The sequence below is a fragment of the Mustela lutreola genome, chromosome 16 (genome assembly GCF_030435805.1).
Source record: "Mustela lutreola isolate mMusLut2 chromosome 16, mMusLut2.pri, whole genome shotgun sequence".
In the NCBI taxonomy this organism is placed as follows: domain Eukaryota; kingdom Metazoa; phylum Chordata; class Mammalia; order Carnivora; family Mustelidae; genus Mustela; species Mustela lutreola.
Genome location: NC_081305.1, coordinates 58109221 through 58137046, shown reverse-complemented (window position 1 = coordinate 58137046; position 27826 = coordinate 58109221). Strand labels below are relative to the sequence as shown.

Sequence of the window (27826 nt, the reverse complement as noted above, 5' to 3'; positions counted from 1 at the left end):
TGGGCGGGGTGAGGACAAGAACAACTCCAATTCCCAAGAGGCAGAGAGGGCTCTTTGCAGCGCAGGCGCAGAGAGCGCCCCCGCCAGGAGCACTGGGAGATGGAGTCCAGGCTCCTCCATTTTGGCCCGGGGCCCTTCGAAAGAGACTGAGCAAATTGCAGAGACGTTTGTGAGAGGTGCAGAGTTGGGAAGGAGCAAGTTTATCGATTTCCGTATGCTCATTAACATAAAAATTAACAGTACCTTGTACTTTCTCAAACATTTTTCCATATCTCTTCCCCCTTTTTCTTACTATCACCTCCTCTAATTTACAAATGAGAAAATTAAGCTTAAGGAGGGAGGAAAGCCCCATGAACTAGGAACTAGTCAACATCATAGAAGCTTCGCGAGGACAGGCACCTTTGTGTATCTCATTCGAGCACCCAGAACAGTGTAAATAAGTGTTGTGTAATATTTATTACACCAGACACCCCCAGGCAACCCAAGTATTACCCCCAAACTTGTAAAAGTTAAGTCAAAAAGAGATGAAACCTCTGCTCCACAGCAACACGGCAAGAAAGTGATTTGAATTGAAGTGTGTTGGGCGTGAGGGCCTCTTTTCTCCACTAAGTTGGTAGATCGCTTTCCGTTAAGCTGTTTCCCAGTCCTCCCTCATCGGCCCTGAGAAAGAGCTTCCGAAAACAGAGCATTTGCTCTATCAAGGAACACAGATCGCCGTGAGGGGACCTGCTACTCAGGGCCAATCCCAATGGCCCTCCTCTTTGAATCTTAACTTATGGCTCTTTAATGTAAAGATCCTGCTTCACTAGCTTCTCAAGGTCTGTGAGCCTTCCCGATCACACTGGGAAGCCCGCGGTGAAATTCCCAACTTCCAGCATGATCCTTGGCACAAGGTAGGCCCTCATTAGATATGCACTGAAGAGGGAAGGGGGAAAGAGGGCCAGAAAGGAGACTGACCAGTTCTCCTCCTGAGAACTGGCAGTTGGGGAGACCCCGCCTCCTCACTAGGATCCCCAAGCCCTGGTCAGCAGGAGCCGGTGGGGTGGGGGCGGGGCTAGGCGGGGGCGTGGCCGGCTGAAAAGGCGGGCAGCTGGCTGAGTGCTGATTGGTCGGCACTTTGGCGCGCTCCAGCAAAGGCTTTGTCAGGAGGCGCGAGGCCAAGCTCGTGCTGAGCTAGAAGCCAGGGCCCTTCTCCAGGCGCGCTTGCGCACGGCCACTTGCACCCTGCCGTTTCCCCTCTCTAGTCTCGCGCCCAGCACACCTTGGCGGGAACTGGTGGGGGCGTGGCCTGGCCTCAGGAGCTCACTTTTGCTCCCCTCCACAGGCCACCCGCAAGGAGCCTCATTCCAAGGGGATTCGCGCCCACCCCACGGCCGGGTGGGGAACGCAGTGGCCAGGGCCGGCCTGGGGCTCGCGCGCGCGGCCAGCCTCCCGGGACAGGCGCGAGACACTGTCTGATCAGGCTCCTGAGTGTGGAGCTGGTGTGAAACCAGAAGGGGGGCCTCACGCCATTTTGCACGTCCTGAGGCGGGTGCTGGAGGCCGTCCGGGAACGGGGCAGGGGACAGCCCGCCAGAGGGGAGCCTGGGGTCCGCTCAGGAGCAGCACTCTGTGGTCGTGGTCTCCTCCGGGAGTTTCAGGGGGACAGGAAGGCAGGCGTGCCGGGGTGCTCAGAGCGCGGCAGGCCGGGGGGCAGCTGAGCTGGAGTTTGGATTTGAGGCTGGGCCTAGGTTTGGGGATCCAATCTCAAGTTTGAGACAGGGAGGGCTCTGTTTGAATAATGTTGGGGCTTTGGGGGTCACAAGCTGTGGGATCTCTGGCTTTGTATCTAGATACTAGTATTGGAATCTGAAGGTGTTGGGGTTTGTGACTGGAAGTTTTCCTGTTGGAATCTGAAGATCCTAATTTTAGGATCTGGAAGTCTTAGTTTTGAATTCTGAAGTATCATTTGGGGGCCTGGGGTCTGATTTGGGAGGTTTGAAGCCTCAATATAGATTCAGGGTCCACAATCTCAGTATAGAGTATGAGGTACCAGAGTTAGGGTCTGGAGCCACAATTTGGGATTTTGAGGATTAAATTTTAGGGCCTGGAGTCCCCACATTGAGTTTGGGCCTTCAAGTTTGGGACTCACATGTGAGATCTCAACTGTAGGGTTGGGGGGGTCACAATTGGATGGTCTGAAGTGACGGTTTGAGGATCTAGAGGTCTTGCTTTTGGATCTGAGGTCAATTTGGGAGACTGTCATTTGTTTTGGGGGGGCTTGGGTTTCTTTAGGGTTTGGGTTCTCTGTTAAAGTTTGTGGTCTGTGGTCTTAATGGGATTGGGAGTGGGTTGCCTTTGGAGTTCAGAAGTGGACAGTTTGGGGGTCTAGAGTATCTCAGTATTAGAGTTGAGGGTTTTTAGGTTTGGGAGGACATCCTCATTGTGGGAGTTTAAAGTCGTAGTTTCAGTGTCCTAACATCGCAGTTTGAGATCTCAAACCAGTTTTCACTGATGGTCTGACATCTCACTATTAAGACCCAAGCTCTGAAGTTAAAGTTTGGGAATTTGCTGCTTTTAGTTTTAGGTGCAGATCACAACTTGGCCCAGATTTACAACTTGGTATTCATGAACTTCAGTTTAAAGAGTGGGGGTTTGAATTTGGTCTCTGGGCCCATAATTGTGGGGTGGTAGGGGACTCCAGGGATCTCTGAGTGCTCAAAGGAACAACATAGGGAAAATGAAGGCTACCCACCATGTGGCCCATTCCTCCTGGAATCTCAGAGGTCACAGTAATAATTCTTTCTTTTTCCCTCTTTGCAGATGTGGGGTTCCAGCAGACACTTGTATTCCCTTGGATGGCCCAGAGCCAGTTCCCTGGGTTCCAGTGACAGGTAAGGGCTCACCCTTGCCTATCTCCATTCCAGGCTTTGGCCACTCTGGTCGCATAATAACAATAATGTTTACTGAGCACTTACTGTTTGTCAGATTCTTTGCTAAGCTCTTTTGTTTATACGATAGCGTTTAATCCTTACACCTCCACAAGGAAGTAGGTGCGAATATTACCACCATTTTCAAGATGAGAAGATTCTGAAGTGGTTGCCAAAGATCACCTCAGAGGCCCTGCAGGCTGTGACATTTGGAGCTTTGTCAATGCCCTGCTTTCCTTTCTTCTATTCGTGCATTCATTCATCCATCAAGCAACCATCAAGTGTCAGGAATCTCCTAAGAGGGGATGTGCACAGGAGACTGAGGGTCGTATCAGATCCCCGCCCCCACCCCCAGCCTGGATAAAGAAAAGGGAGCCAGAGTTCATCTTATCCTCACTATCTTCCCGAATGACTTACTGTCCATCCAGCTCTTCATTCATTTTTTTTTTTAAGATTTTATTTATTTATTTGACAGACAGAGATCACAAGTAGGCAGAGAGGCAGGCAGAGAGAGAGCGAGATAGGAGGAAGCAGGCTCTCTGCTCAGCAGAGAGCCCGATGTGGGGCTCGATCCCAGGACCCTGGGATCATGACCTGAGCGGAAGGCAGAGGCTTCAACCCACTGAGCCACCCAGGCGCCCCTCATTCATTTTTTTTAAAAGATTTTATTTATTTATTTGACAGAGAGAGAGACAGGGAGAGAGGGAACACAAGCAGGGGGAGTGGGAGAGAGAGAAGCAGAGAAGCAGAAGTGGGAGAGAGAGAGAAGCTCCCCCGAGCAGGGAGCCCGACACAGGGCTCCATCCCAGGACCCCGGGATCATGACCTGAGCCAAAGGCAGATGCTTAACAACTGAGCCACCCAGGCACCCCTATTCATTCATTTATTAACTCCAAAATTAAGCATCTGCTTTGTTCAGATTCTCTACCTAGGTACTGTGCTCAGAAGGAACACCATGAATAAAATGAAGAATGCCCATCCCACTGCCCATTCCTCCTGGAATCCCAGAGGTCATCAACAGTGTTGGGGGGAGGGGTCTTCCCCCCTTTCTAGATGTGTGGGGGAGAGTTGCACCATATTAATAAAAACTCTTAGTTGCCATGAACAGAAACCTAGCTAAAACCAGCTTAGGCATAAAAGGAGATTCATTGGGTCCTTTAATCCAAAAATTCAGGGGCATCAGGGTTGGCTAGTTCCAGGTAAGGATTAAATGATGTTGCCAGGAACCTGCCTCTCTGGGCTCTGCTGTTGCCCTACATTGGCTTCCTCCTCAAGCAGGCTCTCCCTTTGTGAGGGCAAGATGGCTCCCAGCAGCTCCAAGGCAACATCCTGCCAGCCTGATAGGCACAGCAGAGAGCCTCTTTCTGGGAGCATTGATTCTAATTGGCCAAACCTGGGTAATGACCCCAATCCTGAACCAATAACTGTGACTCTTCTTAGCTGGACCTTAGTTCTGTGCTGCTAGTGGAAGGGGAGGTTGAGATCAACCTCTCTGAACCTCATGGAAGGAGAGTGGGGGAGGGGTGGCCCCAAAGGAAAGTGTTCCCAGGCAAGGAGGATGACATGTCTGTCAACCAAAAGCAACAGCTTATCAAACATAGTTAGCTAATACAATACTTTGACCCCATTCTTCAACATGCCTTATCCCTAAAAAATTCTGACAAAGGACTGTCCACTTTCTATCTTTAACATTTTGTAAGTACTCTCAATGTGCCAGGTCTTTCCAGACAAGATCAAACTTTCTGGCCACTTCCAGTCTATCAATGGGTTAAAAACAGCCTCAGAGAAATGAAAACATGTGTCCAAAGTCACGCAGCAAATGGCAGAGCTGGGATTCCGACCCAGGTCTGCCTTATTCAAAAAGCTGGAGCTTAAGACCAACCATGAGGCCGCCTGTTGGGATTGCCCCCTGCTTTGTCGCACTTTGGGGCAGCTCTTAGTCTTAAATCTCTGCACATGTCAAAGAAAATTAGGGACTGGGCCTTGCTTTTCCTATATCTAATATGAGAAATTTGGACAGGCTCTTCTAGCTTCTGTAAAATAGAAGAACTAGGGAGAGTTTAGGCTGATTGGCTCAGAGAAGAGGAAACTCGGGAATTAGAATCATTTGCCATTTCAAAGGCTGAGACCATCAGAAGACAAGAGCATTCATAAAATCAACAATTTTTTGTTGAACACTTACTAAGTGTTGATCATTATTCTAGGAGCTAAAGATAGAGCCAGGGCCACATATGACTTGCTTAGGCCCCAGGCAATTTTTCCTTCTTGGGCCCCTTCCTCCATTTTTTTTTTTTAAGCTTTGTTGGTTTGTTTCTTTCTTTCTTTCTTTCTTTTTTTTTTTTTAAGATTTTATTTATTTATTTGAGAGAAAGAGAGCACAAGTGGGGAGGAAGGGCAGAGGCAGAGGGAGAAGCAGGCTCCCAGCTGAGCAGGGAGACAAACGCAGGGCTCAGTAACCCAGGACCCTGGGATGGTGACCTGAGCTGAAGGCAGACACTTAATCAGCTGAGCCACCCAGGAGCCCAGGCCCCATCATCCATTAAAAACATACTTTTGTGGGTTTTTTTTTTAAAGATTTATTTATTTATTTGACAGACAGAGATCACAAGTAGACAGAGAGGCAGGCAGAGAGAGAGGGGGAAGCAGGCTCCCTGCTGAGCAGAGAGACTGATGGAGGGCTCGATCCCAGGACCCTGGGATCATGACCTGAGCTGAAGGCAGAGGCCTTAACCCACTGAGTCACCCAGGCACCCCCAATAAAAACATACTTAAAATTATAGTCTACAACAACATCGGCATAGCTTTTAAGAGAAATTAAAACATTTTTAGGGCACCTGGCCGGCTCAGACAGTGGAGCACACGACTCTTAATATCTGGGTTGTGAGTTTGAGCCCCACGTTGGGTGTACAGCTGACTTAAAAGTGAAATCTTAAAAAAGAAAAAGAAATTAAGACATTTTCAGGAGCCCTTAAAAGAGGCACCAGACGTAGGCACTGTGCTTACTGCACGTAATGGATAAGTCAGTCTGGGATATAACCTTCAATCAAATAGACAAAAATCTCTGCTGGTGTTGATAATAAAGAAAGAAGACTTTAGATTCTGATAAAGGATGTGACCAAGAATATGCTTAGCTAGATCAGTTGGTCAGGAAAGTCCTTGCTAAGGAGGTTACATTTAAGCTCCGTGCTGAATGGCAAAGGAAAAACCAGCCATACAACAATCAGGGCAAAAGAACATTCCAGGTGGAAGGAATAGGAAAGGCCCTAAGGCAGAAAGAAACTTGGCAGTTTAGAGAAACAGAAAAAGGACATGTGTGGCTGGAGCTGGCCTGTTCCCTAAAGACCCAGAAGGCAGAGCTGGGGTTAGTGGGTGAAAATTACAGAAAAGAACTTGTCCCAAACTAGAACCATCCAGCAAGGAAAAGGGCAGTCTTGGGAGGAAGTGCCCGGCTCCCAGAGGCCCCAGGAGCACATCCCAAGTCCCACCTATTCAGGACTACTGCCCAGGAGATGCCAAGATTTTGTGATGTCTCATGGTCACGGTTTTCCTCCCGCCAAATTTTCCCCCCTTCTGTGTTTGCACACAGAAGGCTCTCAGTGCTTTGCAAAACCCAGAGTAAACACCCAGCGACTACAGATGATACAAAATTCTTTTCCTCAGCCATGGTCAGGTTACACCTTGAGCTTAAATAGGACCGGACACTTTTTTCTTCCTTGCTTTCTGTGTTGTTTTTCGCTGGGGGTTCCAGGGGTCCTTCTAGAACAGAAGGGAAGTGGTATGCAAAAAGTAAGTATGGGGCTAGACAGGAAGTTAGAGGTCAGCCTACCCCCGTTTTCCTCCAAAGATGGAACCCTAACATCCTTGTCCCTCAAAGTTATAGTTTCTACCAAGAGGTAACTGTAGACCAGAGATTTTTTTTTTAAAAGATTTTATTTATTTATTTGACAGAGGGAGATCACAAGTAGACAGAGAGGCAGGCAGAGAGAGAGGGGGAAGCAGGCTCCCTGCGGAGCAGAGAGCCCGATGAGGAACTTGATCCCAGGATCCTGAGATCATGACCTGAGCCGAAGGCAGCGGCTTAACCCACTGAGTCACCCAGGCGCCCCGAGATTTTTTTTTTTTTAATTCCTTCATCCAGCTGACAAATATATTCATGGTATTTTGGAGAGGTTGCATGAATGATTTCCTCCTCTACATAAAGCCCTTTTATGGCTTCCTGCTGGTCTTCAGATAAAGGAGAAAAACTCTTCTGTACTACAAGCCTTTGAGATCCTGCCTCATCTGGCCCCTATCTTCTTCAGCCTTGTCTCACCCCATAAGACTCCTTGCCTTCTGTGCACCAGACAGGGCAGCTTTAGTTTCTTTGAGTTCTCCATGCTTCCTCATGCCACAGGGCCTTTGCACATGTCCTCTCTATCCGAAATGTGCTTGTTCCATCTTCACGTGTGCATTTCCACTCATCCTTCAGAACCAGAAGGCCAGATTTACTTCCTCAGGGAAAACGCTGTAGATTAGATCAAAGCCACCTGTTTCTAGCAGCCTTCTTCTTTGTCTCCATCAGGACCAGCTCTCTGGGTGTGCAAATTCCTGCAGTTACATAGCCCTGTGTTTAGAAGAGCCCGATGCTTGGTTTAATGCCCTGATCTCATCCCCTTGAAATCCTTAATTTTTAAAAAGGGGGCCCCAAATTTTCATTTGCAAGGCTCCCCTCCCCAGCAAATTATATAGCGCATTCTGGTCCTCATTGGAATTTTGTGTTTGTTTGTATGACAATCTGATCAATGATTTTACCCCTGACGGTTCTGTGAGCTCTAGAAGGGTCTGTATTTTGATTTTTATACTTTTATCCCTATCACCTAACACCATTTCCAGCCCACCATAGGTGCTCAATAAGTAATGGCTGAATGAGGGGTGCTTGGGTGGCTCAGTTGTTAAAGCATCTGCCTTTGGCTCAGGTCATGATCCCAGGGTCCTGGGATTGAGTCCTGCATTGGGCTCTCTGCTTGGCAGGAGGCCTGTTTCTCTCTCTCCCACTCCCCCTGCTTGTGTTCCCTCTCTCATTGTGCCTCTCTCTGTGTCAAATAAATAAATAAATAAATAAATTCTTTAAAAAAAAATGTAGGGGCTCCTGGGTGGCTTAGTCATTGGGCATCTGCCTTCGGCTCAGGACATGATACCAAGATCTGGGTTCGAGCCCCTTGTCAGGCTCCTTACTCAACGGGAAGCCTGCTTCTCTCTTTTCCACTGCCCCCACTTGTGCTCCCTCTTTTGCTGTCTCTCTCTCTCTGTCAGATAAAATCTTTTAAAAAATCAAATCAAATAAATAAATAAAATAAGTAATTGGTGAATGAGTGAGTGAAAATGATTCTTTGAGGACTTCAGGGTTTGGTAAGGGAGATAAGTGCATCTCCCACCCTGCTCCCCCATCTCCTTGAGGGCAGTGACAGTAGTTTCCCTCTCCTTCTCTGGTGTCCATTGTAGGGGCAGCTTGTGTTTGAGTAGGAACTAAACACCTGTCTGTAATCAAGGGAGTGTTTGGGGGCGTGGTCAGGCTGGCGGTGAAAATGTGTGTTAGCTGTTCAGAGCAGGGGAGGAAGGCAAAGGAGGTCACCAGAGGCTTCCTGGGGCAGGTGGCAATTGTACTGAACCCTGAGGGGAGGCAAGACAAGGATTGGTGGAGAGGGGGGTGTCCAGGCATTCCCAAAGGAGTTGTGTGAGTCGTGACAATGATGCAGAATCTGGGAGAGAGACTCCAATGTCTTTGTGTCCCCATCTGCCAAGAGAGAGAGGCGGAGGTTTATGCGTGTGCAAGAATATATTATGCATTAGAAATGCAGGGATTCGATCCTAGAATTTCTGTGTCCGCCCAGCAGTCAGCTTCTGTCGTGCCCTCATTTATTTATTTATAAAATAAGCAGGGAGTTCCCACGGTATGCCAGACCCTGTCTGGATGCTAGAGACACAGTGTCCGCCCGTCCTGTCCACCACCCCCAGCTCTCAGCTCAGAGCAGAGCTCAGAGAAATGCATGAGCAAGGGGCTGAGGGCCCTTAGCCGAGGTACCTCCCCTGTCCTGTAAGGGTTTAGACCAGAATGGTCAGCCAGGCCAGGGCCTGAGGGCCATTATAAGCCGGGTTAAGGGTTTCAACTTGGTCCTTAATAACGGGATGCCGTCGAGAGGTTTGAAGCACTTACTAGACAACTAGGGGACCAGGCTCTGTGCTGGGCCTCTCACACACACTGGTATATTCAGTCCTACCAATAAACCTTTGAGCCTCAATGAATATCCTCATTCCCATTGCCCAGATGAGAAAACTGTGGCCAGATCCATGTTGCAGAAAGCTCACCCTGATGCTTGTAGACAGGATGGACTGGAGGAGGCCCCGGGGCGGGGTGGGGGTAGGGGCACTGGGAAGGCAAGGGGAACATCCACACGTGGACTGGGGCAGGGTCTAGGGCTGGATAGAAGGGACTGGAAGGAGAATGAGAAAGATCTGATGCCCAGGATTCTGTCTGGGGGGTGTGGGGTGGGGAGCCTCTCAGAGATGGGGAACACAGAGATGGGTGGTTTGGGGGTCAGGTGCCAACATCCTAACCAACACCAGCTCTTGGCCCCAAACAGGAGGCAGAGGAAGAATCACACCAGCAAACTCCATGAGTTGGCATTGCTGTTGCCTGTGGCCCTGAAGACGGGCACCAAGAAGCTCACGAAGGTATGGGGTTGCAGGGAGAGGAGGCAGATGTGGGAGGCAGAAATGAAAATCTCAGTAACCTTCCCTTGTCCTGGGGCCCCCACACAGACCCTTGCAGTGACAACACCGAGATGGGCACGGTCCTGCCTTGCGTGGGCCTTTCTGTGATCCCATCACAAGAAGCCTGGGGGATCCTTTCTTGCAAAGGGGGCAGGGGTAGTTGGGTGGAGGGAAATGGGCAAGGATCCAGGTAAAGGTCATCACTTTGGTGAATCAAACAACCCTTGGTTCAAGCCCATCATCCCCGAAATAGCAGGACTCTGGGCAGGGCTCTCAGCCTCTCAGCCTCTCAGGCATCCCATTTCTCAGCTGTTATCCGAGAAAAAATAACGTCTGCTACCCAGAGATATTGAGAGGCTCAAATGACACACTAGCCATGACAGTCCTCGAGGAAATGTCACTTCCCTCCCTGAGTCCCTTGTCCTGTGTCCACGAGGTAGCAAGAGCTAAATCTGTTCTTCCCGTCCCCAGGGGACACAGGCTGAGCTGCCACCTCAAACCCGCCAGTGGCAACCACTTATTAAGGGACTCAGAGATCCTGAAGGCGCTGTTTTCTTGCTGTAGTTCCTCTCATTCCCTCACGTATCCACTCATTCATCAGCCAGTTCTGGAAAGATGGCTGGGTGGCAGAAACTGTTCTGGTTACAATGAGGGGAGGCAAAGGAGCCTGAGCCCCACACCCTCTGGGAACTCGGAATGTGGTCAGGACAATAAAGATTCCAACACAGGAATGACCGACCCCCAGCTAGAACGTGCTACTTGCCTTCCAAGAGGCTCAGAAGAGTGGGTGTTTGGGGCAAGATCCAGACCTTTGGGTGCCAGATCCTAACAATCACCTCCATCGATCACCAGGTCACGTTAATTTCCCTCCTAAGCACCTCGTGGCCGTCGACGCTGTGTCCTACCTTCCTGTGGCCTCTGTAGCAAAGGGCCACAAACCCAGTAGCTTGAAACAATGTGAATTTATTCGTGCACGGGATGAAGGGCCTCAGTCCAAAATTGGCCACAGGGTCCTTCTCGGAGGCTCCCAGGGAGACTCTGTCTCCTTTCCCTTTGCCAACTTCCAGAAGCGACTGTGTTCTTCAGCCCACGGCCTCTTCAAGGCCAGCAGTGGAGCACCTTCCAGGCTCTCTCCATCCTCACCTTGCCTTCTCTGCCTTCAATCCTCCTGCCTTCCACTTGTAAGGACCCCTGGGACCCCAGTGGGCCACTCAGTTAATCAGGACCCTCACTCAGTCACACCTGCCGAGTCCCCTTTGACATATTTGGCAACATGTTCGCAGGCCCCCTCTGTCCTCAAACATCTGTGTATGTAGTGTGCATAGATACTGAGATCCACTCCTGGGAGGTGGGAGCGCAGAGGTGTCTGAGGGACAGTCCCGGCCCCGAAGGAGTGACAGTAGAGTCTGGCGATGGATGACATTTCATGCATGACCACATGATGACATCTCGTGGAATTCTCCCCAGGCCTCAGGCTGCTTTAGTGACCATTGATCCTCTGAAGTCTTAAAGACCGCTCCCCCACCCTTCATCCTTCCTTGGGTTCAGTCTAGGTCTCCTGCTCCAGGGACAACGTGCATCCCTGCCAGTCCCCAGACTCCCCCTCAACACACCTGCCTGAAGGGTGTCACCACGACTTGTCACAGGGCTGGGTGATGTTTTCTGCCTGACGTTCCATGAATGAACTGAGCTGTTACGTATTGCCTTTCCTGTGTTTGAGATTTGGAGTGCGGCTTAGGTCTGGGGCGTCCTTCTTCGCAGTCCTGACTCACGAAGTGCCTCCTGGCCCGTGTGGTCCTGTGGCTTCTCTCTCTGACTCCACAGCGAGGAGAGGGGTCCTGCTGCCCAGGAGGACACAGCTGGTTCGGATCCGTCCCCCTCCAAAGGCCCACATCCTCAGCTGCTTGGTCACTGAGCACTCAACAGGGGCTCGTCGAATGAATGAATGAATGAGTGAGTGAATGAATGAATTGCCTCAGCTCAGACAGTTGTAGGACCTGTCGATCTTGCCTTCAGAAGGTCTCTAGGATCTGAACCTCTGGCATAGCCCCCAAGCTAACCTTCCCGAACCTTCGGTTTTGGACTCTGAGATGATGCCCAACGGCCTTCTGCATAAAACCTTTATGCTCCTGGGCACCTGGGTGGCTCAGTGGGTTACAGCCTCTGCCTTTGGCTCAGGTCATGATCCCAGGGTCCTGGGATTGAGTTCCGAGTTGGGCTCTCTGCTCAGCAGGGAGCCTGCTTCCTCCTCTCTCTGCCTGCCTCTGCCTACTTGTGATCTCTGTCTGTCAAATAAATAAATAAAATCTTAAAAAAAAAAAAAAGATTAAAAAAAAAAACCGACCTTTGCGATCCTACTAATCACATTTCAAATTACTTGACAGTTTATGAACACTCAGTGCAGTGAGTGCCGAACGCGGGCCAAGCCTGGGGTTAGAGATAAAAGATTTGCTCTTGCGAACACACCATCCAGTTCTCCAAGTTAGAAAAGGGCCTCATTTAGTCCTTTGAGAACCTTGAAAGCGCTGTCATTCGATCATCGACAAAGTATTAGGAAACTAGCGTACCAGGACCTGTGTTGGGCGATTTCACACACACTCCTTTATTCTGTCCTAAGGATAATCCGATGAGCCTCACTGAATGACCTCACTCCCATTTCCCAGATGAGAAAACGGAGGCTCAAAGAAGTAAAACAGCCTGCTCCCGATACACAGGCAGGAAGTGGCGGGGTGGTCCAGGTCCAGGTCCTTCCAAAGTCTCCTGCTTGTGTCACATTCCTTAGTTAGATTATAGCTCCCTTCCATGGATCAGGTCACATCACTTCAGCGACCCTTGGGACTCTAGTTTATGGAACAGTTTCACACAAGCCCCTTTGTGTGACCATGTTTCCTGACCTAGAGTTCGGAGGATTACTGCTAACCGTTTTATTGGTGTTCTAGGGATCTAGTCCAATCCAAGAAATACTGGTGCTCTTCCCTTACCTCTTCACCAGGCTAATTCCTGTCATTCTTTCTCTCTCTCTCTTTTTTTTTTTTTTTAAGATTTTAGTTACTTATTTGACAGACAGAGATCACAAGCAGGCCGAGAGGCAGGCGGAGAGAGAGGAGAAAGCAGGCTCCCTGCTGAGCAGAGAGCTTGATGTGGGACTCGATCCCAGGACCCTAAGATCATGACCTGAGCCGAAGGCAGCGGCTCAACCCACTGAGCCACCCAGGCGCCCACCCCATCTCTAAAATAAATAAATCTTTAAACACAATAAATGCTGGGCACCTTGGTGACTCAGTCGGTTAAGCAGCTGCCTCTGGCTCGGCGCATGATCCTAGGGTTCTGGAATCGAGCCCCTACATCAGGCTTCCTGCTCAGCAAGGAGTCTGCTTGTCTCTCTCTCTCTGCTGGTCCCCCCATTGTGCTCTTTCTCTCCCTCAAATAAATAAAATCTTTAAAAAAAAAATGCTGGAGGTCTTTCCAGACACTCAAGTCCAATTTCCGAAACTCTTGTTACATTCTTATTCATAATGTTGGCTGCACCATTGATAATTCTATATGACTTATGAGTTTATTAAGGGCCACTGTCCTCACTAGATTAAAAATTCCATGAAGGTAAACAAAGGTATGTCTGGTTCACCCCTATGTCCCTGACCCTCAGTGGGTAGAAGTCTCATTTAGCTTTGTGTCTGCGATACGGACCTGGTACTTGGCAGCCTGCTGGTCAGAAGGCATTGTGCTGCATGCCGGCGGAGATCATTCTTCAGCGATCAGGGGCTAAACTACCTCTTGATTGTAGGAGCCCGAGATACAGCAATCACTTAGCCACAGGCTCTACTCTCAAACTAGTTCAAGGTCAATGAGAAAGAATAGCTCATGAATAGGTCATTAGGCCAGGACATTGCAAGGGTGCTGAGGAGGGACATCTGACTCAGGGAGGTGGGAAAGCTTCTGGAAGGGGAGACCACTGGGCTAAGGCTCAGGGGAGGAGAAGCTAGTGTGGGAGTCTGTAGAGGGAAGAGGATGGCTTTGCAGATAGCGAATACAGCATGTGCAAAGGGCCAGGGGTGGGAAGCTAGTGTGTGTTGAAAAACTAGGCCAGGAGGCAGGCAGACCTGAGTTCAGATCTTAGCTCCGCCACTTCTTCTCTAACCTTAGCGAGTCACGCTAGCACTCCAAGCCTTGGTTTCTTTAGCTGCAACAGACTTCTTCCTGAGCTGCAGCAAGGTCTAAACAGACTAGGAATATCTCTGCCCCTGGAAGGATTATCAGGCTGAAGCACAGGCTCCTGCAGCCTTTCTGTCTCTGGTCCCCCACAGCCTCGCATGGTCTTGGGCCCCCATTCCTGTGCTCAGCCCTGTCTTTCTTTTGGGGGCAGAAGGAGATTCTGCTGCATGTCCTGCATTACATCCAGCACCTCCAGAGAAGCATTGATGTGGCCAAGACCTTGCTCAAATTCCACACCACCAATGGGGAAGGTGGACTCCGGGGTAAGTAAATTCAGTTACCATTCCTAGGGTCTGCTCTCCACCAAGGGAGAGCCATCACGGACACCAAGTGACATCGATGAGCCCCAGTCCTGGGGATCTCAGAGCCTGGCAGAGCGGACAGAGTCAGAGAGACGGGCCTGACACTGTTAACTCCGAGCAGGGTGTCTGGGGCCTTGCGATGGGCCAGGGCAGACTGTAGCCCGAGGGAGCCCCGGCAGGAGGCGCCGCGAGCAGGAGTGCGCCAGCACAGGAAGACGCGCGTGGAATGTCTAGGGCAGGCCTGCAGCCCGTGTGCATGGAGGGACCACGTAATATCAGCTCGACGTGCGCAGGCTCGCGAACCAGATCCTGACGCAGATGCGTGTCTTAAGACCTTAACCTCCCCATGCCTTAGTTTGCTCAACTGCACAATGAAACCGATACTAGTACGCTTGACCCTGGAAGAACACAGGCTTGAGCTGCATGGGCCCAAGTTACACGCGGTGGTTCTTAGATAAATCCAGTACAGTTCTGTAAATGTCTTTTCTCTTCCTTATGCTTTCAACCCTTGCTTTTCTCTAGCTTGACTGTAAGAATACAGTATATAACACGGGATATCCAAAATACAGGCTAATCGCCCGTTTGTGTTATTTGTAAGGATTCTCGTCAACAGTAGCCTATTCATTGTTAAGTTTTTAAAGGGTCGGAATTAGATGTGGATTTTCCACAGCGCAGGTCTTGGCTAAGGAGGGAGATGAAGATGAGAATTCCTAAAGGACTTTAAAAAGCCGGGGAAAGCTATGATCAGGTATTTTTTAAGAAAGAGATGCCTGATGTCTAGTGAGTGGAATTGGTTATTAAGGGAGAAACTGGAGTCAGGGAGGTCAGTGGGGAGGTCAGTTAGGAGGGATCGGGACCGGAGACAGGCCGGTCTCACATGGAGGGTGAGGCTCGGGACAGAAGAGGTACTTTGGGTTACATTGAGGACGGAGAACTGAGAGGCCTGATGGAGAGGCCCCTGGGTGAGCCAGGATGGACCGTGGAGCCCTCGCTGCCCTGAGGACGGTAGGAAGAGAAATTGGTTTGGGATGGGGATGATGGCGGGGAAAGCATTTGGGAAAGCTTTGAGTCTGTCTTCCTTCTTGGCGGACCCCAGATGGCCCTGGGAGAACCTGGGTTTTCACCAGGGAACCTCTGCCGCCTGGTGATGTGACCTCAGACCATCCCAGGCTCCTCCGGGAGCTCAGTTGCCACATCTGTAAAGTCAGCCTGGGGACAATGGCCGCCCCCTTAGCCCTCTGCCCACGATTGGGAAGTGCAGGCATCTGACCTGACTTTTCCGCCCTGTGTAGGGCTGGGTCGGAACTGGGGCTCAGGCCCTGCACGGCGGAGACATTCCACCCCCTCGAGCTCCCCACATTCTCGCAAGTCCCGTCTTCAGGGAGCCTGTCGGAAACCCCGCAAGAAGAAACCCACTGGATTGTCAGGTATGAGCGAGGCGGAACAGGAAGCCAAGTCCCGTGGGAGCGAAGTTCCTTCTCCAGAGCCATTCTCACTCCAGGGCAGCCCAGGCAGCTACCCAGAGCCCCTGACCACGCTTTACAGTGAGACTTACTTTGTCCGACGTCCCGGGCCTTGGTCCCTCTCTCCCTAGCCCTAAGGACTGGCATGGTTGCTCTCCTTCTCTGAGCCTCAGCGTCCGGGGGCTGGACCACAGGCTGGTGTTCAGGATGGAGAGCCTGCGCGCATACCCTTGTGGCAACGCTGAGCGGAGAGGCACACAGTCAGGGCTCCGTAAGGGGAAGCTGCTGTTACCATTTATTGTCAGCAGTCCCGGGCCAGAGCATCAGGGAGCACGGGCTGATGAAAAGGCCCAAGTGTGGACAGCAAGCATCCCCAGGCCAGCCTCAGCCCTGCTGCGAACTCGCCACGTGTCCCTTTGCTTCTGCAGGCCTCAGTTGCCCCATCTTTAAAATGGGAGTTACACCTAATCAGTGGCTGCGTCCTGGCTGCGTACCTCTTGAATCATCCAGGGGACTGTAAAAAATGCCTATGCCTGAGCCTCACACCCAGAAAGTCACGTTCTAGGGGTCTGGGGTGCAACCTGGGCATCAGTATGTTTCCCAGAGCTATCCAGATGACTCGAACGTGTGGGCAGGGGCAGGGAGCGTCGGCTGAGGTGATCTCTTGCTGAGGATCCGGGCTTACCGTGGAAGGGCTGGTGAGCGACCAGGCCCGGCGGGGCCCAGAGCAAAGAGGCCCTCCTCCCCAGCCAGGCACTGGCCCCTCTGACGCTCGTCTCTCTGCTCCCCCAGAAGGCCAGAGCCGGGCCCAGAACCCGCGCCGCTGTCTGGATCTGGACAAGCTCAAGAAGTGGGTGGCCCTGTCTCCAGAGCAGCAAGGAAGGAACACGGGGGGGACTGTCACCCCTTCAAGACATGCCAGCTCCTGCTGTCACCCCAAAGTTGCATCATCGCTGCCTCAAAGTGACAGGAAGGGAGGACGGTCCCGGCTGACGCTGCTGGACATGGCTGAGAACAGCAGCCACTGTGACTGCTCAGGTCGCTGTCCTCCCTCGCCGTTAACTTGGTCCCTTCTACACTCCTTAGCAGGCACCCGCAGCGTCCTGAACCCGGGCCCAGTGGCTGGGGCCTCCGCCGTAGGCAAAAGGGATGCTGTCTCGGGCCTCCCCATCGTCGCCGTCCTCCTTTTAGGTCCCGTTGTGGGTGGCAGGGTGCTGCAGCGTCATCGTGGCTCTGGTGCGAGGCTGTGGGTCACAGAACCGGGGCAAGACAGGCGATGCCTCCTGTGACTCCCGTCCCTGGGCCACCTTGAAAAGGTGTGGTGACGCACCCAGTAGAGTGCCGAGTGAGATGGGGGTAGCTGGCGGGTGAGGGAGGCCCTGAGCCATCCTGACCCCATCTGTTCATCTGGTCTCTGCTTCCCCAGCATCTCGGGGCGAGGCCATGTGCCAGTGCTGCTGCCACAGTCCAGTGAAGGAGCACAGAGAGACCCAGACTTCACGGTCGCCCAGGAGGCCGTGGGGGCCCGAGGAAGCACCCGCCCCACCTGGAAAGGGAGGGCTTTTCGGCTCTTCCGCTAATTGTGTGACCTCGGGGGAGTTATTTGGTATCTCAGGGTCTCAGTTTGCTTAACTGTAAAATGGGCATAATCATGGTACCCTCTGGCCAAGGGCTACCACTGACTCGTATAGAAACAGCCTCGAACCGTGCTGGCAGGACGAGCTCCCCGTACTTGTTTGCTCTTATCGGCTTCCTCGACAGTATTCAGGATTTGAGCTCCCTGACAGCTTCTGAGAGGGATGTGGGGTTCCAGAAACCAATGGGGTCATTCAGGGCACCCCATAGTCTCATGCAGAGGCCCCGCAGCCCAAGGTCTTACGAGGATGTGGGAGGGAGAGGCCGTGGCAGACCGGGGCTCCTCTCCATCCAGGTATTGGGGTTCATTGCAGCCGCGGGAGTAAGCCTCCTGACTTGCCCTCCCTTCCCCCCCAGGTTGCTGTTGCCGAGTCAGTGCCCAGGGTGATGGGCTCTACCAAGCCTTCAAGGCCCAGCAAGGGGCTGAGCGGATCCACTTTCTCAACAGGACCCAGCCCTGTCCCAGGTAAGGGAACCCCAAGGGCTCTGAGTGGGGGAGGCTGGGGGGGTCCAGTCTGGCATGGCTGGGGGGGGCGGGGTGGTAAGAAATGAGGCTGATTGACATCGGCACCGGTGTCTATGGAGAGGGCACCACGGGACCAGCAGAGCCTAGCTTTGGGGCTGCTGGCCCAGGGTGCAGCCCCCCTACTGGCCTCCCTGCCTCCCGTCTCACCCTTCCAGCTCGTCCTCCCTAGCTGCCAGAGTGTCTTTTCTAGCCCCCGACCTCGGTCACGTCAGTTCATGGCTTTCAGGTCTCCCTTCGTGCCCATAGGACGGAGCCCCCGTACCTCAGTCGGCACCTGAGAACTTCTCTGGCCCTGACTCATCTTGACAGCCCCCTCCCCTGCCCCACCCCCACGAACCTGACCTGAAACACCACCATAGCTTCGCCGCTCCCCGGGAGCCATGGCCTTGTGCCCTCCGGAATTGTCACCCCCCCCCCATCCTTGCCACCCCATCCAGGTGGCAAGCCTGTCTCCCTCGTCCACCAAGAAGACTGCCACCCTTCAGGCTGAGCTCAGTGTGGTCCTCCTGGAACACGGCCCGTCACAGCCCTGCACCCCCCCAGCCCTTGCCTCTCCTCCCCAGCCCGAACCCCCTTGAGGGCAGGCGTCTCAGCTGAGCTTTCCACCGCGCCACCACCCCCAGCACCCCTCTCCCAGCAGCCAGCACAGAGCGACCCCACCAGGTCACACCAAGACACGCTGGGGGTAACGGCTGGGCTTGGGGCCGTAGAGCAGTTCCTGGCCCAGGCCTCCCGATCTGCCTCTCGAATTCCATCTCTCACAGGCAGAAGCTGGTGTTCTATGATTCCAGCGAGGATCTGGACAAGGAGTCCCCAGATGCTGACCCTTGGCTTCCTGCCTGGACCCCGGAGGGCAGCCCCCCTGGTGACTGAAATTCCTTGTCTCCTCCTTGTAGGCTGGTGTGGGGCCTTTCCTGCTTACTTCCCTCTGAGCAGCGCTGTGGTGGGAGGAAAGCAAGACAGGGACTCGAGGTGTGCCTTGCACAGGGCGGTGTGAGCGACCGGCAGTCGCTGCCGCAGACGGTGCTGGCCAACCATCACTCCTTCTGTGGAGCCCAGACGCTGCCTCAGAATCTTTCTTAACACAGAGCTCCAGGGAGCTACAGTCAGTCTGTCAGATGTAGCAGAGCAGACATAGATTTTTCTGTCTTCGGTCGTCCTTGACATGACGCCAGGCATCGCGTCTCTTCTTTTCCTTTACAAAGCCCTCAAAATGAGTGGTCCACAGAGTCACCCTTCTGCCGCATCTAACACCATCTCAACGCCGGCCACTGCGCTGCTGGGAGAGATAGTCATTTCTGACACATCCTCAAGACTGATGCTTCCTTTTCAGGGAGCCCGCTGGCCTTGGGGCCTCCCCAAATCAACAGCTGCACCATGTCAGGCCACCCGAGTGCGATCCTAGGGCTCAGCCCCTCCCTCTTCAGCTCCCCGGGAAAGCTGCTTCCAGAGCAGATCCTGGGGGATGGCACGGAGTTCCTGACCCAAGGTGAGCTCCTGGGGCGGGACCTGATGCTTGGTCCATTCAGGAAACATATGGCGATACCCACCAAGTATGCCGCCCTGGGCTCAGCCGTCCTGGGTGCCCTGGGGTGGGCGGAGGCAGCCCCAGGCCGGAACCGTGAGGGGGAGGCTCCTGGAGTCCATGTCAGGGACCCACCCCCTCTGCTCAGGGTGGAGGTGGCCCAGGGGCACTGGCTCATGAGCCAAATTTGGTCCTGGGACAGGAGATCCCAAAGCAGAGACCTGGAGAAGGGCACTGAGGCCACCTGGGCCAGCGGGAGGGAGGACTTTCTGCTCCAGCCACTGCCCGCTCTCCCTCCCCGACAGCTCTCTTCGAGGACGTTTTCCTGGACCCCGAGTCTTCGCCTACTGGTGGCGTGCTTGAGGGACTCCAGGACGAGGTAGGCAGCCGGTCCGCCCTTCATTCCACACGCACCGCTTTCCTACTTCATGGACTCCCCTGTCCCTGCAAGCGGGCGGCCGCCTCCCCCCGCCTGCTCACTGTCCGTCTGCTCGTCCGCTCATCCTTCCAGGCACTCACCTTCCATCTCTGTCCTCATCTGCCTGCCCTTGGAGCCCTCACTACCGGCCACTGGGGGCCGCACTCTGTGCTGGGCATTTGGAATGAACTAGACCCCAAGGATAAGAGCTAAAAGCTGCCGGGCACCCAGAAAAGACCCCACGTCAATTTCCAGCTGTGCTGTCAGGCAAGGTTTCTGGTGACCCCAGTCGACCGACAAGGAAACTGAAAACAGCAGAATGAGCCCAGAAATGCTCAGTGGCAAAGAGCCTCACTCCCAGGGCTCACCTGTCGCCGCCGCCCTCCCCCCGGGGGGCTCACCACCCAGCAGACCAAGGGGCAGCCCCCAGCTCGGGTCCCCACACGAATGGGCCTCCACCTCCACCGGCTCCTCCAACCAGGGCCTGAATCTGTGGCAGAAACAAAAATAGCCCCTCTCGGCAGAGCTCTGAGGAGGTGCTGGGCAGGGTGCTGGGTGCTCCTATGCCCCATGAGGCATGTGGCGTGACCCCCGCACTCTAGGTGAACTTGGTGCTCAGAGAAGTTGCCACTTGACGGGGACGTCACGGCTGCTGACCCAATAATATTAAGAGCTACCGGCCCGGAACAGGGAGGAGGGCAGTGAGCCCCTGAGCCCCAGCCAACGCCCCCCCGCCCCCGCCCACCCACTGTGGGGACCCGGGGACACTTGCATGGACATCCAGGGACTGTTTGGACGAGGTTGTCTTAAATTCGAGCTCTGGTGACCGGTGAGTGGGGACATGAAGGGACGCTGTGGTTTCCCCTCACGTCTCTCGTCTTTCCCCTTCACCCACCAGGAGATGCCCCCAGCGCCGCCCGAAGACCCCGCTGACTCCCACAGCCTGTGCCAGTCCTCCGTGTCACTGGACCACTGCTACCTGTCGCTGAGCGAGAACAGCAAGGCGCCGTCCGGCTCCAGCTCCAGCTGGGAGGGCTCAGAGGCCGAGTCGGTGTGGAGGCGGCAGGAGGTGAGGGCAGGACAGCTGGCGGCCAGGTGGGTCCCCCACCTCCTGTGGGCGCTCACCTCCCCAACCCCCACAACCCCTACGCAGGACGCTCAGGCCAACCCCAAGGGCCGGCTGTCCTCCAGCGACGAGGACGGGGACTACACGTGGACCCCCACGCGGCGGGCCGCCAGCCTGCCCGCAGCTGGGAGGAAGGTCAGGAAGGGCCCCGCGAAGCTCAAGGAAAACAAGAAAGCCTCCTGCCCGACCCAGACGAAGAAAAAGTGCGTCAACGGCTTTATCATGTTCTGCAGGATGAACCGGAAGCAGTATATCCGGTGGGTGGGGGTCCCTCTGGGCCCTGGGTGGGGCCCGACCTTCACTGTCACCGCCACCGCCCCCACCAAGAGCTCGGTGCCCTGCTGTCTGACACACTGACTCTCCCCACCCCCTGGCCTCCCTGTCCCCCAGCATCTTACCTGGTCCCCTTGCATTGGTCAATCCACGCGAATTACGCGCAACAAAACCCCACTCAGACAAAAAGGAAAGCGGCTCCGGTAGCCTGAGAGTGGAGGACGTAGACAGCCTTCAGGTGCGGCTGGGCCCAGGGCTCAGACAGTGGCGCCTGGCCGTGGGCCCATCTCTCCGCCCTGCTCTTCTTGGTTGCCCTTGTCCTCAAGCACGGGGGTGGGGGGGGCGTGGTGGGGGGAGCTTCTCGTCTCCCACCAAAGTTCTTGGGGCTGACTTGATAGGTCGGGCACCCAGCCCTGAAGAGCTGGTGTCCTGACTGGAAGACAGGGGTCCCCTCCGGATCCCGAGACTCAGTGTCCCTTTCCCGACAAACCATCCGTCTAGCTCCTTTCTTTGACACCCGGGCTCCAGAGGGTGTATCCTAAGGCCCTATAGGCCAAAGTGGGTAGAAAAGATCTGAGTTCTCAGGCGGGGAAACTGAGGCCCTGAGAGGGCAGGGGAGCCTCCTGTGGCCAGACGGGCAGCCTTTGCCCGAACGGGCTGCCCTCTCCTCACCTCCTCCCTCCTGTCACAGAGCCTGTCCCGGGACTGCTTCCACAGCCGCCACCAAGGAGCTGGCCCAGCTGTGGCGGGTGATGACCCAGCAGGAGCGGAGACCTTACTGGTGAGGAGCCCCTGCCCAGGGGGCAGGGGGCAGGGCAGCGGGGCCACCTGCTCTGATTTTCGTGGTATTGGAAACAGGTTGGAGTTTATTGTTGGGGTGGAAGACTTGGGTGTTGCCACTCTTATGAGATCGTTGGGGGTGACAGAGGTCGGGAGGTGCTTGACCTGGGGAGCTTAGAAGGGCAAATAGCCCCATTCTAGCTTTAGACCCCCTTTGCCCTTCCTGCCATGGGAAGTTTCTCAGAGCAGGTCGCTGGGTCTTATTTCCCTGTTACTCCCACTCCCCTCCCCGCCCCCCTTTCTCCCCTCCCCCCCCCCCACCTGCTCAGAGCTGCCACCTGCCCCTTTCTCATTGGCCCCTGAGACACACAGTCCACGTGCGCACTTCTTAACAGATCTCACAGGAGCATGGGGCCCAGCCCCCCTGTACAGACGGGGGCCTCTGGGCTTTGGGGTGGTGTGGGGGGGAGACGGCCACCCTGGGGGGCAGGGAAAGTGTGACCGCCCCGTGGCCCCTTCTCCCCCAGCATCAAAGCCCGCAGGTTTAGCCTCCAGCACAACCGGATTGTGAAGCAGGACAGCTCCAGCAGCGAGGACGAGGACTGGGGGACCCCCAAGCCCTTCTACCAGCTGCTGGCCGAGAAGGCCCGCCGTTCCCCAGACCTGGCCCCTCTGCTGCCCCCTCAGCACCACTGAGAGGGTAACCCTGCCGCACCCCTCCTCCCTCCTGGGCCTCACCCCTCCCAGAGCAGGCTGGGAGGAGCCGTCCTAATGGTCCCCACTGCTATGTGCGTTTGCCTGGTGTTGGGGCAACCGGAACTGCCTGCAGACCCCACTGCCCTGCCTGCAGCCCTTCCCTTGCCTGGGTGCCTTAGGGAGCCGTGGGGTGGGAGGAGGGGAGCCTTGAGTGAAAGGTAGTTAAGGTGCGGTTTGTGGGCCAAGGGGCTCGCTCTGCCCTTCCACTGGCCACCCCAGGACCCGGTGGTTTCAACCCTGTTCTTACCTCACCCCACTCCTCCGTCCCCTGTTCTATTTATAGATTATTTATTGTTTGCAACAAAATAAAGTGGGACCTTGTTTCCAGCAAGAAAGAAAGGCCGGCTCTTTTGGTCCCCTGCTTCCTCCCTGGGTGGGGGCTCCTCCTGCATGATCTGGAGGCCCCAGGGCCTGCCATGGGGAAAGCACACCTTCCCACGCACACCTTCCCAAGCACACCTTCCCAAGCGGCCGCATGGAGCTGACCTCCACCTCCGGCCCCAAGGCGGCCAGAAAGCCAGAATCTCAGGTCAGGCTTTTTTCTGGCTCAGTGTTTCCTTCAGGCAAGTAACGCAGAATATAGCCCACACCTCTGGAGGGTCTAGTTGTCTGTTAACTTTATTTTAATTGAAATGGAGGCATAACATGTCCTAGAAAAATAAAGATTTGATACAAACTAGACATAGGGACCAGGGTTGCCCCAGGGGTGAAGGGATCTTTGGTCTGGGGCCGGATGTGAGAATGAGGGCTCTAGTCCGGGGAGGGGGTCTTCCCCAGGCCTCCCCGCACCTGCCTCCCTTCTCAGCAGGAAGGGCCCAGCCCCGAGGCTCCATCCATCTGGGGCACAGCCTCCACCCTCCGACTCCAAGTGGTTCTGAGAACACTGGACGTCAGCGGAGCTATTAATAGCATCTGAGAGAGTGACAGGGGGAGGGCTCAGGGGGGCTGGAAATCAGCCACGTGGCCGAGCTTTCGGCTCACAGCTAGTACCAGGTTGGGGATGGCAGCCCCGAGTCAGGACCCCCAAACCTCCCTATCTGGGGGCACAGAGCAAGGAGAGGGCTGTAACAGAGGGCCCCCCGATCCAGAGGACCGTGTTCCTGGACAGGAGCAGACAGGGGCGAGTCCCCCTGGCACCTCCAGGGCTCGGAGAGGTTACACAGCCTGGGGGCGGGGTGGATGCCATGGTAGAATCTCAGGCTCACAGCAAAGTGTCTGAGCAGCCCCTCGGCCCAGGCGGTCCTGGATCTCGAGCACCATTGGCAGCAGAGGCGATGAGGCCCCAGGGGGCTGTGTGGGGGGTTCACAGCTCCAGAGGCTCTTCCACAGGCACCGACTGCAGCTGGGTCAGAACCTTGGGCTCGGCTTCCAGACCCTCGTCGGCCTCACCACCTGCCGTGGACCCCAGAAGCAGACCCTCGGGGTCGGGGTCTGGCAACCTCAACACGGTGTGGGAGGCCTGTGTCCCCAGCCCTTTCTCGGCTTCCAGCAGCCCTTCCGGGCCTGTGCTCAGTTCCAGTCCCGTGGGCCAGATGGGCATGGCTGCAGGGGACAGCATGAGCCCTTCAGGCGGGGGCGCTGGGAAGCCAGGCAGGAGGCCGGAGGAATCTGGGGAGAAGGGCAGGCTGGTAGCGGCGGTGGCAGCAGGGACGGACGGTGGTGGAGGCTGCGGCGCAGACAGTGGGCCCAGGGCGTGGACATCCGAGAGCGCGGGGCTGGGGGCCACTGGTAGGGCTCCCTCAGGCACTGAGATGGCCGGGTCTGGCTTCAGGGGCAGGGCCAGGCTGGGGGCAGGCGGCAGGACCTGGGAGACCAGCATGCTGGTGGGGAAGGTGGCCGTGAGGATGATCTTGCCCTGCTGCACGGCCACGCCCGTCACGATGGGGCTGCCGGACACGGGGTTGGCCAGGAGAAAGTTTCCTGTGGGGATGAGATGGGCCAGGCGAGGCATGAACCTGGTGCTCCCCAGGGCCCGTAGGGAGATCGGGGTGGGGGAGCTTCGGGATGGGGGCTGTGTCTGCGTGGCCGGAGCCGGCTGGCTCTGGAGGTTCGGGTTGTGCCAAGGATGGGCTGCCCAACCTCCCAGCCCGCCCCCATCACTCAGGCCCCAGCAAGGCGGGAGGTACCTGGGGCAGTGGTCGAGGGCAGCTGCAGGGCCGTCACGCCCACCCCGGAGTTTATCAGGTGTACGTTGGCAGGGCCCGCGGCGGCTGCCACCTTCACAGGGCTGCCTGGCCCAGTGGCTAACAGCTGCAGCGGCCCCACCGCCTGGGGCAGAGTCACCACCTGCGAGGTGGGCACCACCTGGGGCAGGTTCAGCAGTGGGGATGTGGGGCCCAGGCCTGCAGGGTACCCAGGGGGTGGGGAAAGGGGCACCACCTGCGGAGAAGCCACAGAGGGCACCGGTCCTGGGGGCAGAGGAAAGGGGGCGGCCGGTGGGGGGCCGGGCACCACCTGGGGCAGAGGCCCAGCAGCCTCCTCTCCAGCCGTCCCCGAGGCAGCCACGTGGGCTTCCTTGGTCTCAGCGGCGGCATCGGCAGCATCCGGCTGAGCCTCCTCTAGCCGCACCTCCCCCGTCTGAGGATCCAGGACCAGGGAGGTCTTGCCCTCACTGGCCCCCTGGGGCGCCGGCTGCTGCGGTGGAGGGGCGCCACTGCCACCCGTGAGCAGCAGGGGACCCAGGCTGGAGGCCTCCCCAAGGGCCAGGCTGTTGATGATGACCGGGCTGCCGTTGAGGAGCACTGCGGGAGAGCTGCCCGCGGCCAGGAAGCTCCCGTTCACCAGGATGGAGGAGGAGGCGGGGCAGGGCGCAGGAGGGGCGGCCCCCGCCAGAAATATAGAGCCCTGGGCGGGGGCCTCCGCAAGCACCGGAGCCGCCCCCTTGTCCAGGTCCTCGGGACTGCGGCTGGACTCGTCCTCGGTGGTGGGGTTCCCGTCAGACTCGCTGGCCAGAGAAAGGATTGTGAGCTGTAGCCCTGGACGCCCCGTTTCCCCACTGGCCGCCAGCAAGCCGCCTGCAGGGGCGCCGGCGGACTGCTCCCTCCCCACCTTGCCCCAGCCCAAACTTTTGAAGCAGAAAGCGTGAGGGTGGGCTATAAAACCTCCTGAGACCACCCAAGGACCCCCAAGGAGGGAGCCTCTGCAAGTCCAGTATTGATACCTCTCCGTAAAAGCTAAAGCTGGCCCCATCAGAGGGAGGAGGCCCTCCTCTTCCTGCCCCTTGGCCTCCGGGCCCCAGAAGCTGAGCACTGGGCAGCACAGTGGCCCCTGGGTCCCCTGGGTCGGGCTGAAAGCAGCCCAGCGTCTTCCCGGAGTAGAGAGGCGGCAGCCTGCTCAGTTCCCGGGGCCTCTCCCCCGCCCCAACCCCCGCCGGGCGTCAGAAAAGGGAGTGAGAGGCCTGCGCGCAGGGTGGGAGGGGAAGGGCTTGGGTTACAGGGAAACCGGAGCTGGGGAAGGTTCACGTTTCACAACAAAGACAGACGACGGACCACGCTGTTTGGGCCCCGAGGGGGGGATGGGGTGTGAGGAAAAGACACAACCTGGGAAAGGCCCGCGCGAGGTGGGTAGACAAGGGCCGGTGTCCCTTTCCACAGCCCCCCATTTTCTCACTGCCTCACCCCAGCCACGAACTCGGATGGGACTGGGGACGGAGCGCAGAGTGGTGCAGAGGGATGAGGTCTCCCAACCTCCGCGACAGGAGCGGCGGGGTCGGGGGCAGGGCCGGGGGCGTGTGCCTGTTCTGTCCACACGTATTCCCCGCGCCCTGAGGGGTGGGGGGCACCTGACGGTGTGAGCAGGAGGTGTCCCAGGAGCTCGGCGCGCTGACTCCGGCCATGGGCATGGGGAAGAGGGAGGCCAGTGGGTACCACATCCCCGGGAAAGCAGGACTTGCGCCGCCCGGGTTCCCCTCACCTCTTGCAAGGCGCGCCGCCGCCGCCCCCGGTCCGATCGCGCTGTCGCCGGTTCTTGAACCAGTTGCTGACCTGCGTGAGCGAGAGGCCGGTGAGCGTGGCCAGGCGGCGCTTCTCGTCCGGCGTAGGGTAGCGGTTGCCGCGATAGCAGGCCTTGAGCGCGGCGCGGGAGCGCTCCTTGAAGCAGTAGACGGTCTCTTCGCCGTCCCATATGGTCTTGGGCAGCGGGAACTTCTTGCGCAGACGGTACTTGTCCACTGCGCCTAGCGCGCGGCCGCGGGCCCGCTCGGCCTCGTGGTAGCGCGCGCGCAGGTAGAGGTCCTGCAGAAAGGCGTGGTGGGCGGCGGGGAAGGGGCGGCTCTCGAGCAGCCGGTAGAGCTCGGCGTACTCTCCCCGCTGGAAGGCCACCAGGGCCCGAGCACGCAGCACCGGATCGCTGCCACGTAGGCGCTCGGCCGGGGGCAGTGCGCCCAGGAAGCGGCTCAAGCGGCCGGCGTGGCCCGCCTGTAGCAGCGCCTCGCAAACGCACGCCACCTGCTCCGGCGAGAAGCGGAGGCCCGTGGGCGGCTCGGCAGCGGCCTCGGGGGGCGACCCGGGGACGCCCGGGGATCCCGGGCCCTCCGCTCCCGACGCCGCTTCGCCCGCCCCGGCCCCGGCCGCGGCCGCCGCCTCACCCTCGGCCGCCTGCAAAGTCTGCAGGAGCTGGCGCGCTTCCTCCTCCTCTTCTTCGGTTGCCGCCGCCGCCGCCACCGCCTCCCCCCCGGCCGCCGGCCCCGCGCTCGGCTCCGCAGGCAAGGTAGCCATGTTTTGCAACTTTGGGAAGTTCCTCCCTCCTTCTCCTCCTCCCTCGGGCTTTCCCCAACCTCCTCCCCAGCCCGTCCCCCCTCTCCGCCCTCCCCTTCGTGCTTCCCGATCTTCTCCCCCGCGCCGACCCCGCGTCTCCCCCAGCAATGCCAGGCCCAGCTTTCCACTTGGGTCTCGGTCCCAGTGTCTGTGTGAGTGCCCGCCTCCCTCCCCGTCTGTCCGTGATTCTCCTTTTGTTTTCCCTCCGCCTCAGGCCGCGCTTTTTTGCCTCCCCCCGCGTGTGCCTCAGGCTCAGGGCCTCAGTTTCCCCATCGGGACAACGGAGAAGGTAACGGGCCGTCCGGGAGGCTAAGGGCGCGAAGCCACCTTCGCCCGGAGACTAAGCTTCTGCACGCCTCCGTCTCCAGAGTCCTCTGAAGGCCCCCCCACTCCCCATC

The 27826-nt window shown here is 56.4% G+C and overlaps 2 protein-coding genes across 2 annotated transcripts; one reads left to right on the top strand and one right to left on the bottom strand.

Annotated features, from left to right (window-relative positions):
* The first annotated feature begins 55 nt into the window (after window positions 1-55).
* Window positions 56-22996, top strand: MEIOSIN (meiosis initiator). Its single transcript, XM_059152134.1, has 14 exons — window positions 56-893; window positions 2802-2872; window positions 9529-9619; window positions 14022-14133; window positions 15465-15599; window positions 16428-16673; window positions 17628-17736; window positions 18561-18661; window positions 19130-19285; window positions 19627-19700; window positions 20638-20808; window positions 20893-21122; window positions 21830-21919; window positions 22446-22996. The coding sequence occupies exons 2-14, from the start codon at window positions 2802-2804 to the stop codon at window positions 22612-22614; spliced, it is 1755 nt and encodes a 584-aa protein (XP_059008117.1). The 5' UTR covers window positions 56-893; the 3' UTR covers window positions 22615-22996.
* A 273-nt stretch (window positions 22997-23269) lies between these two features.
* On the bottom strand, window positions 23270-27439 carry SIX5 (SIX homeobox 5). The gene is made up of 3 exons (XM_059153254.1): window positions 26587-27439; window positions 24801-25618; window positions 23270-24594 (listed from the first exon to the last, which is right to left on the bottom strand). Exons 1-3 carry the CDS (start codon window positions 27387-27389, stop codon window positions 23978-23980), a joined length of 2238 nt encoding a protein of 745 aa, XP_059009237.1. The 5' UTR covers window positions 27390-27439; the 3' UTR covers window positions 23270-23977.
* Window positions 27440-27826: the final 387 nt, after the last annotated feature.

Excerpts from the sequence above, each read along its gene's own strand:
- SIX5 (XM_059153254.1), bottom strand. The coding sequence starts at position 27,389 with ATGGCTACCTTGCCTGCGGAGCCGAGCGCGGGGCCGGCGGCCGGGGGG. Across the intron at positions 25,619-26,586 it reads GGCGGCGCGCCTTGCAAGAG|CGAGTCTGACGGGAACCCCA; the intron begins GTGAGGGGAACC and ends TTCTCTGGCCAG. Across the intron at positions 24,595-24,800 it reads GCCCTCGACCACTGCCCCAG|GAAACTTTCTCCTGGCCAAC; the intron begins GTACCTCCCGCC and ends TCATCCCCACAG.
- MEIOSIN (XM_059152134.1), top strand. The coding sequence starts at position 2,802 with ATGTGGGGTTCCAGCAGACACTTGTATTCCCTTGGATGGCCCAGAGCC. Across the intron at positions 2,873-9,528 it reads TCCCTGGGTTCCAGTGACAG|GAGGCAGAGGAAGAATCACA; the intron begins GTAAGGGCTCAC and ends GGCCCCAAACAG. Across the intron at positions 18,662-19,129 it reads CCCGGAGGGCAGCCCCCCTG|GGAGCCCGCTGGCCTTGGGG; the intron begins GTGACTGAAATT and ends CTTCCTTTTCAG.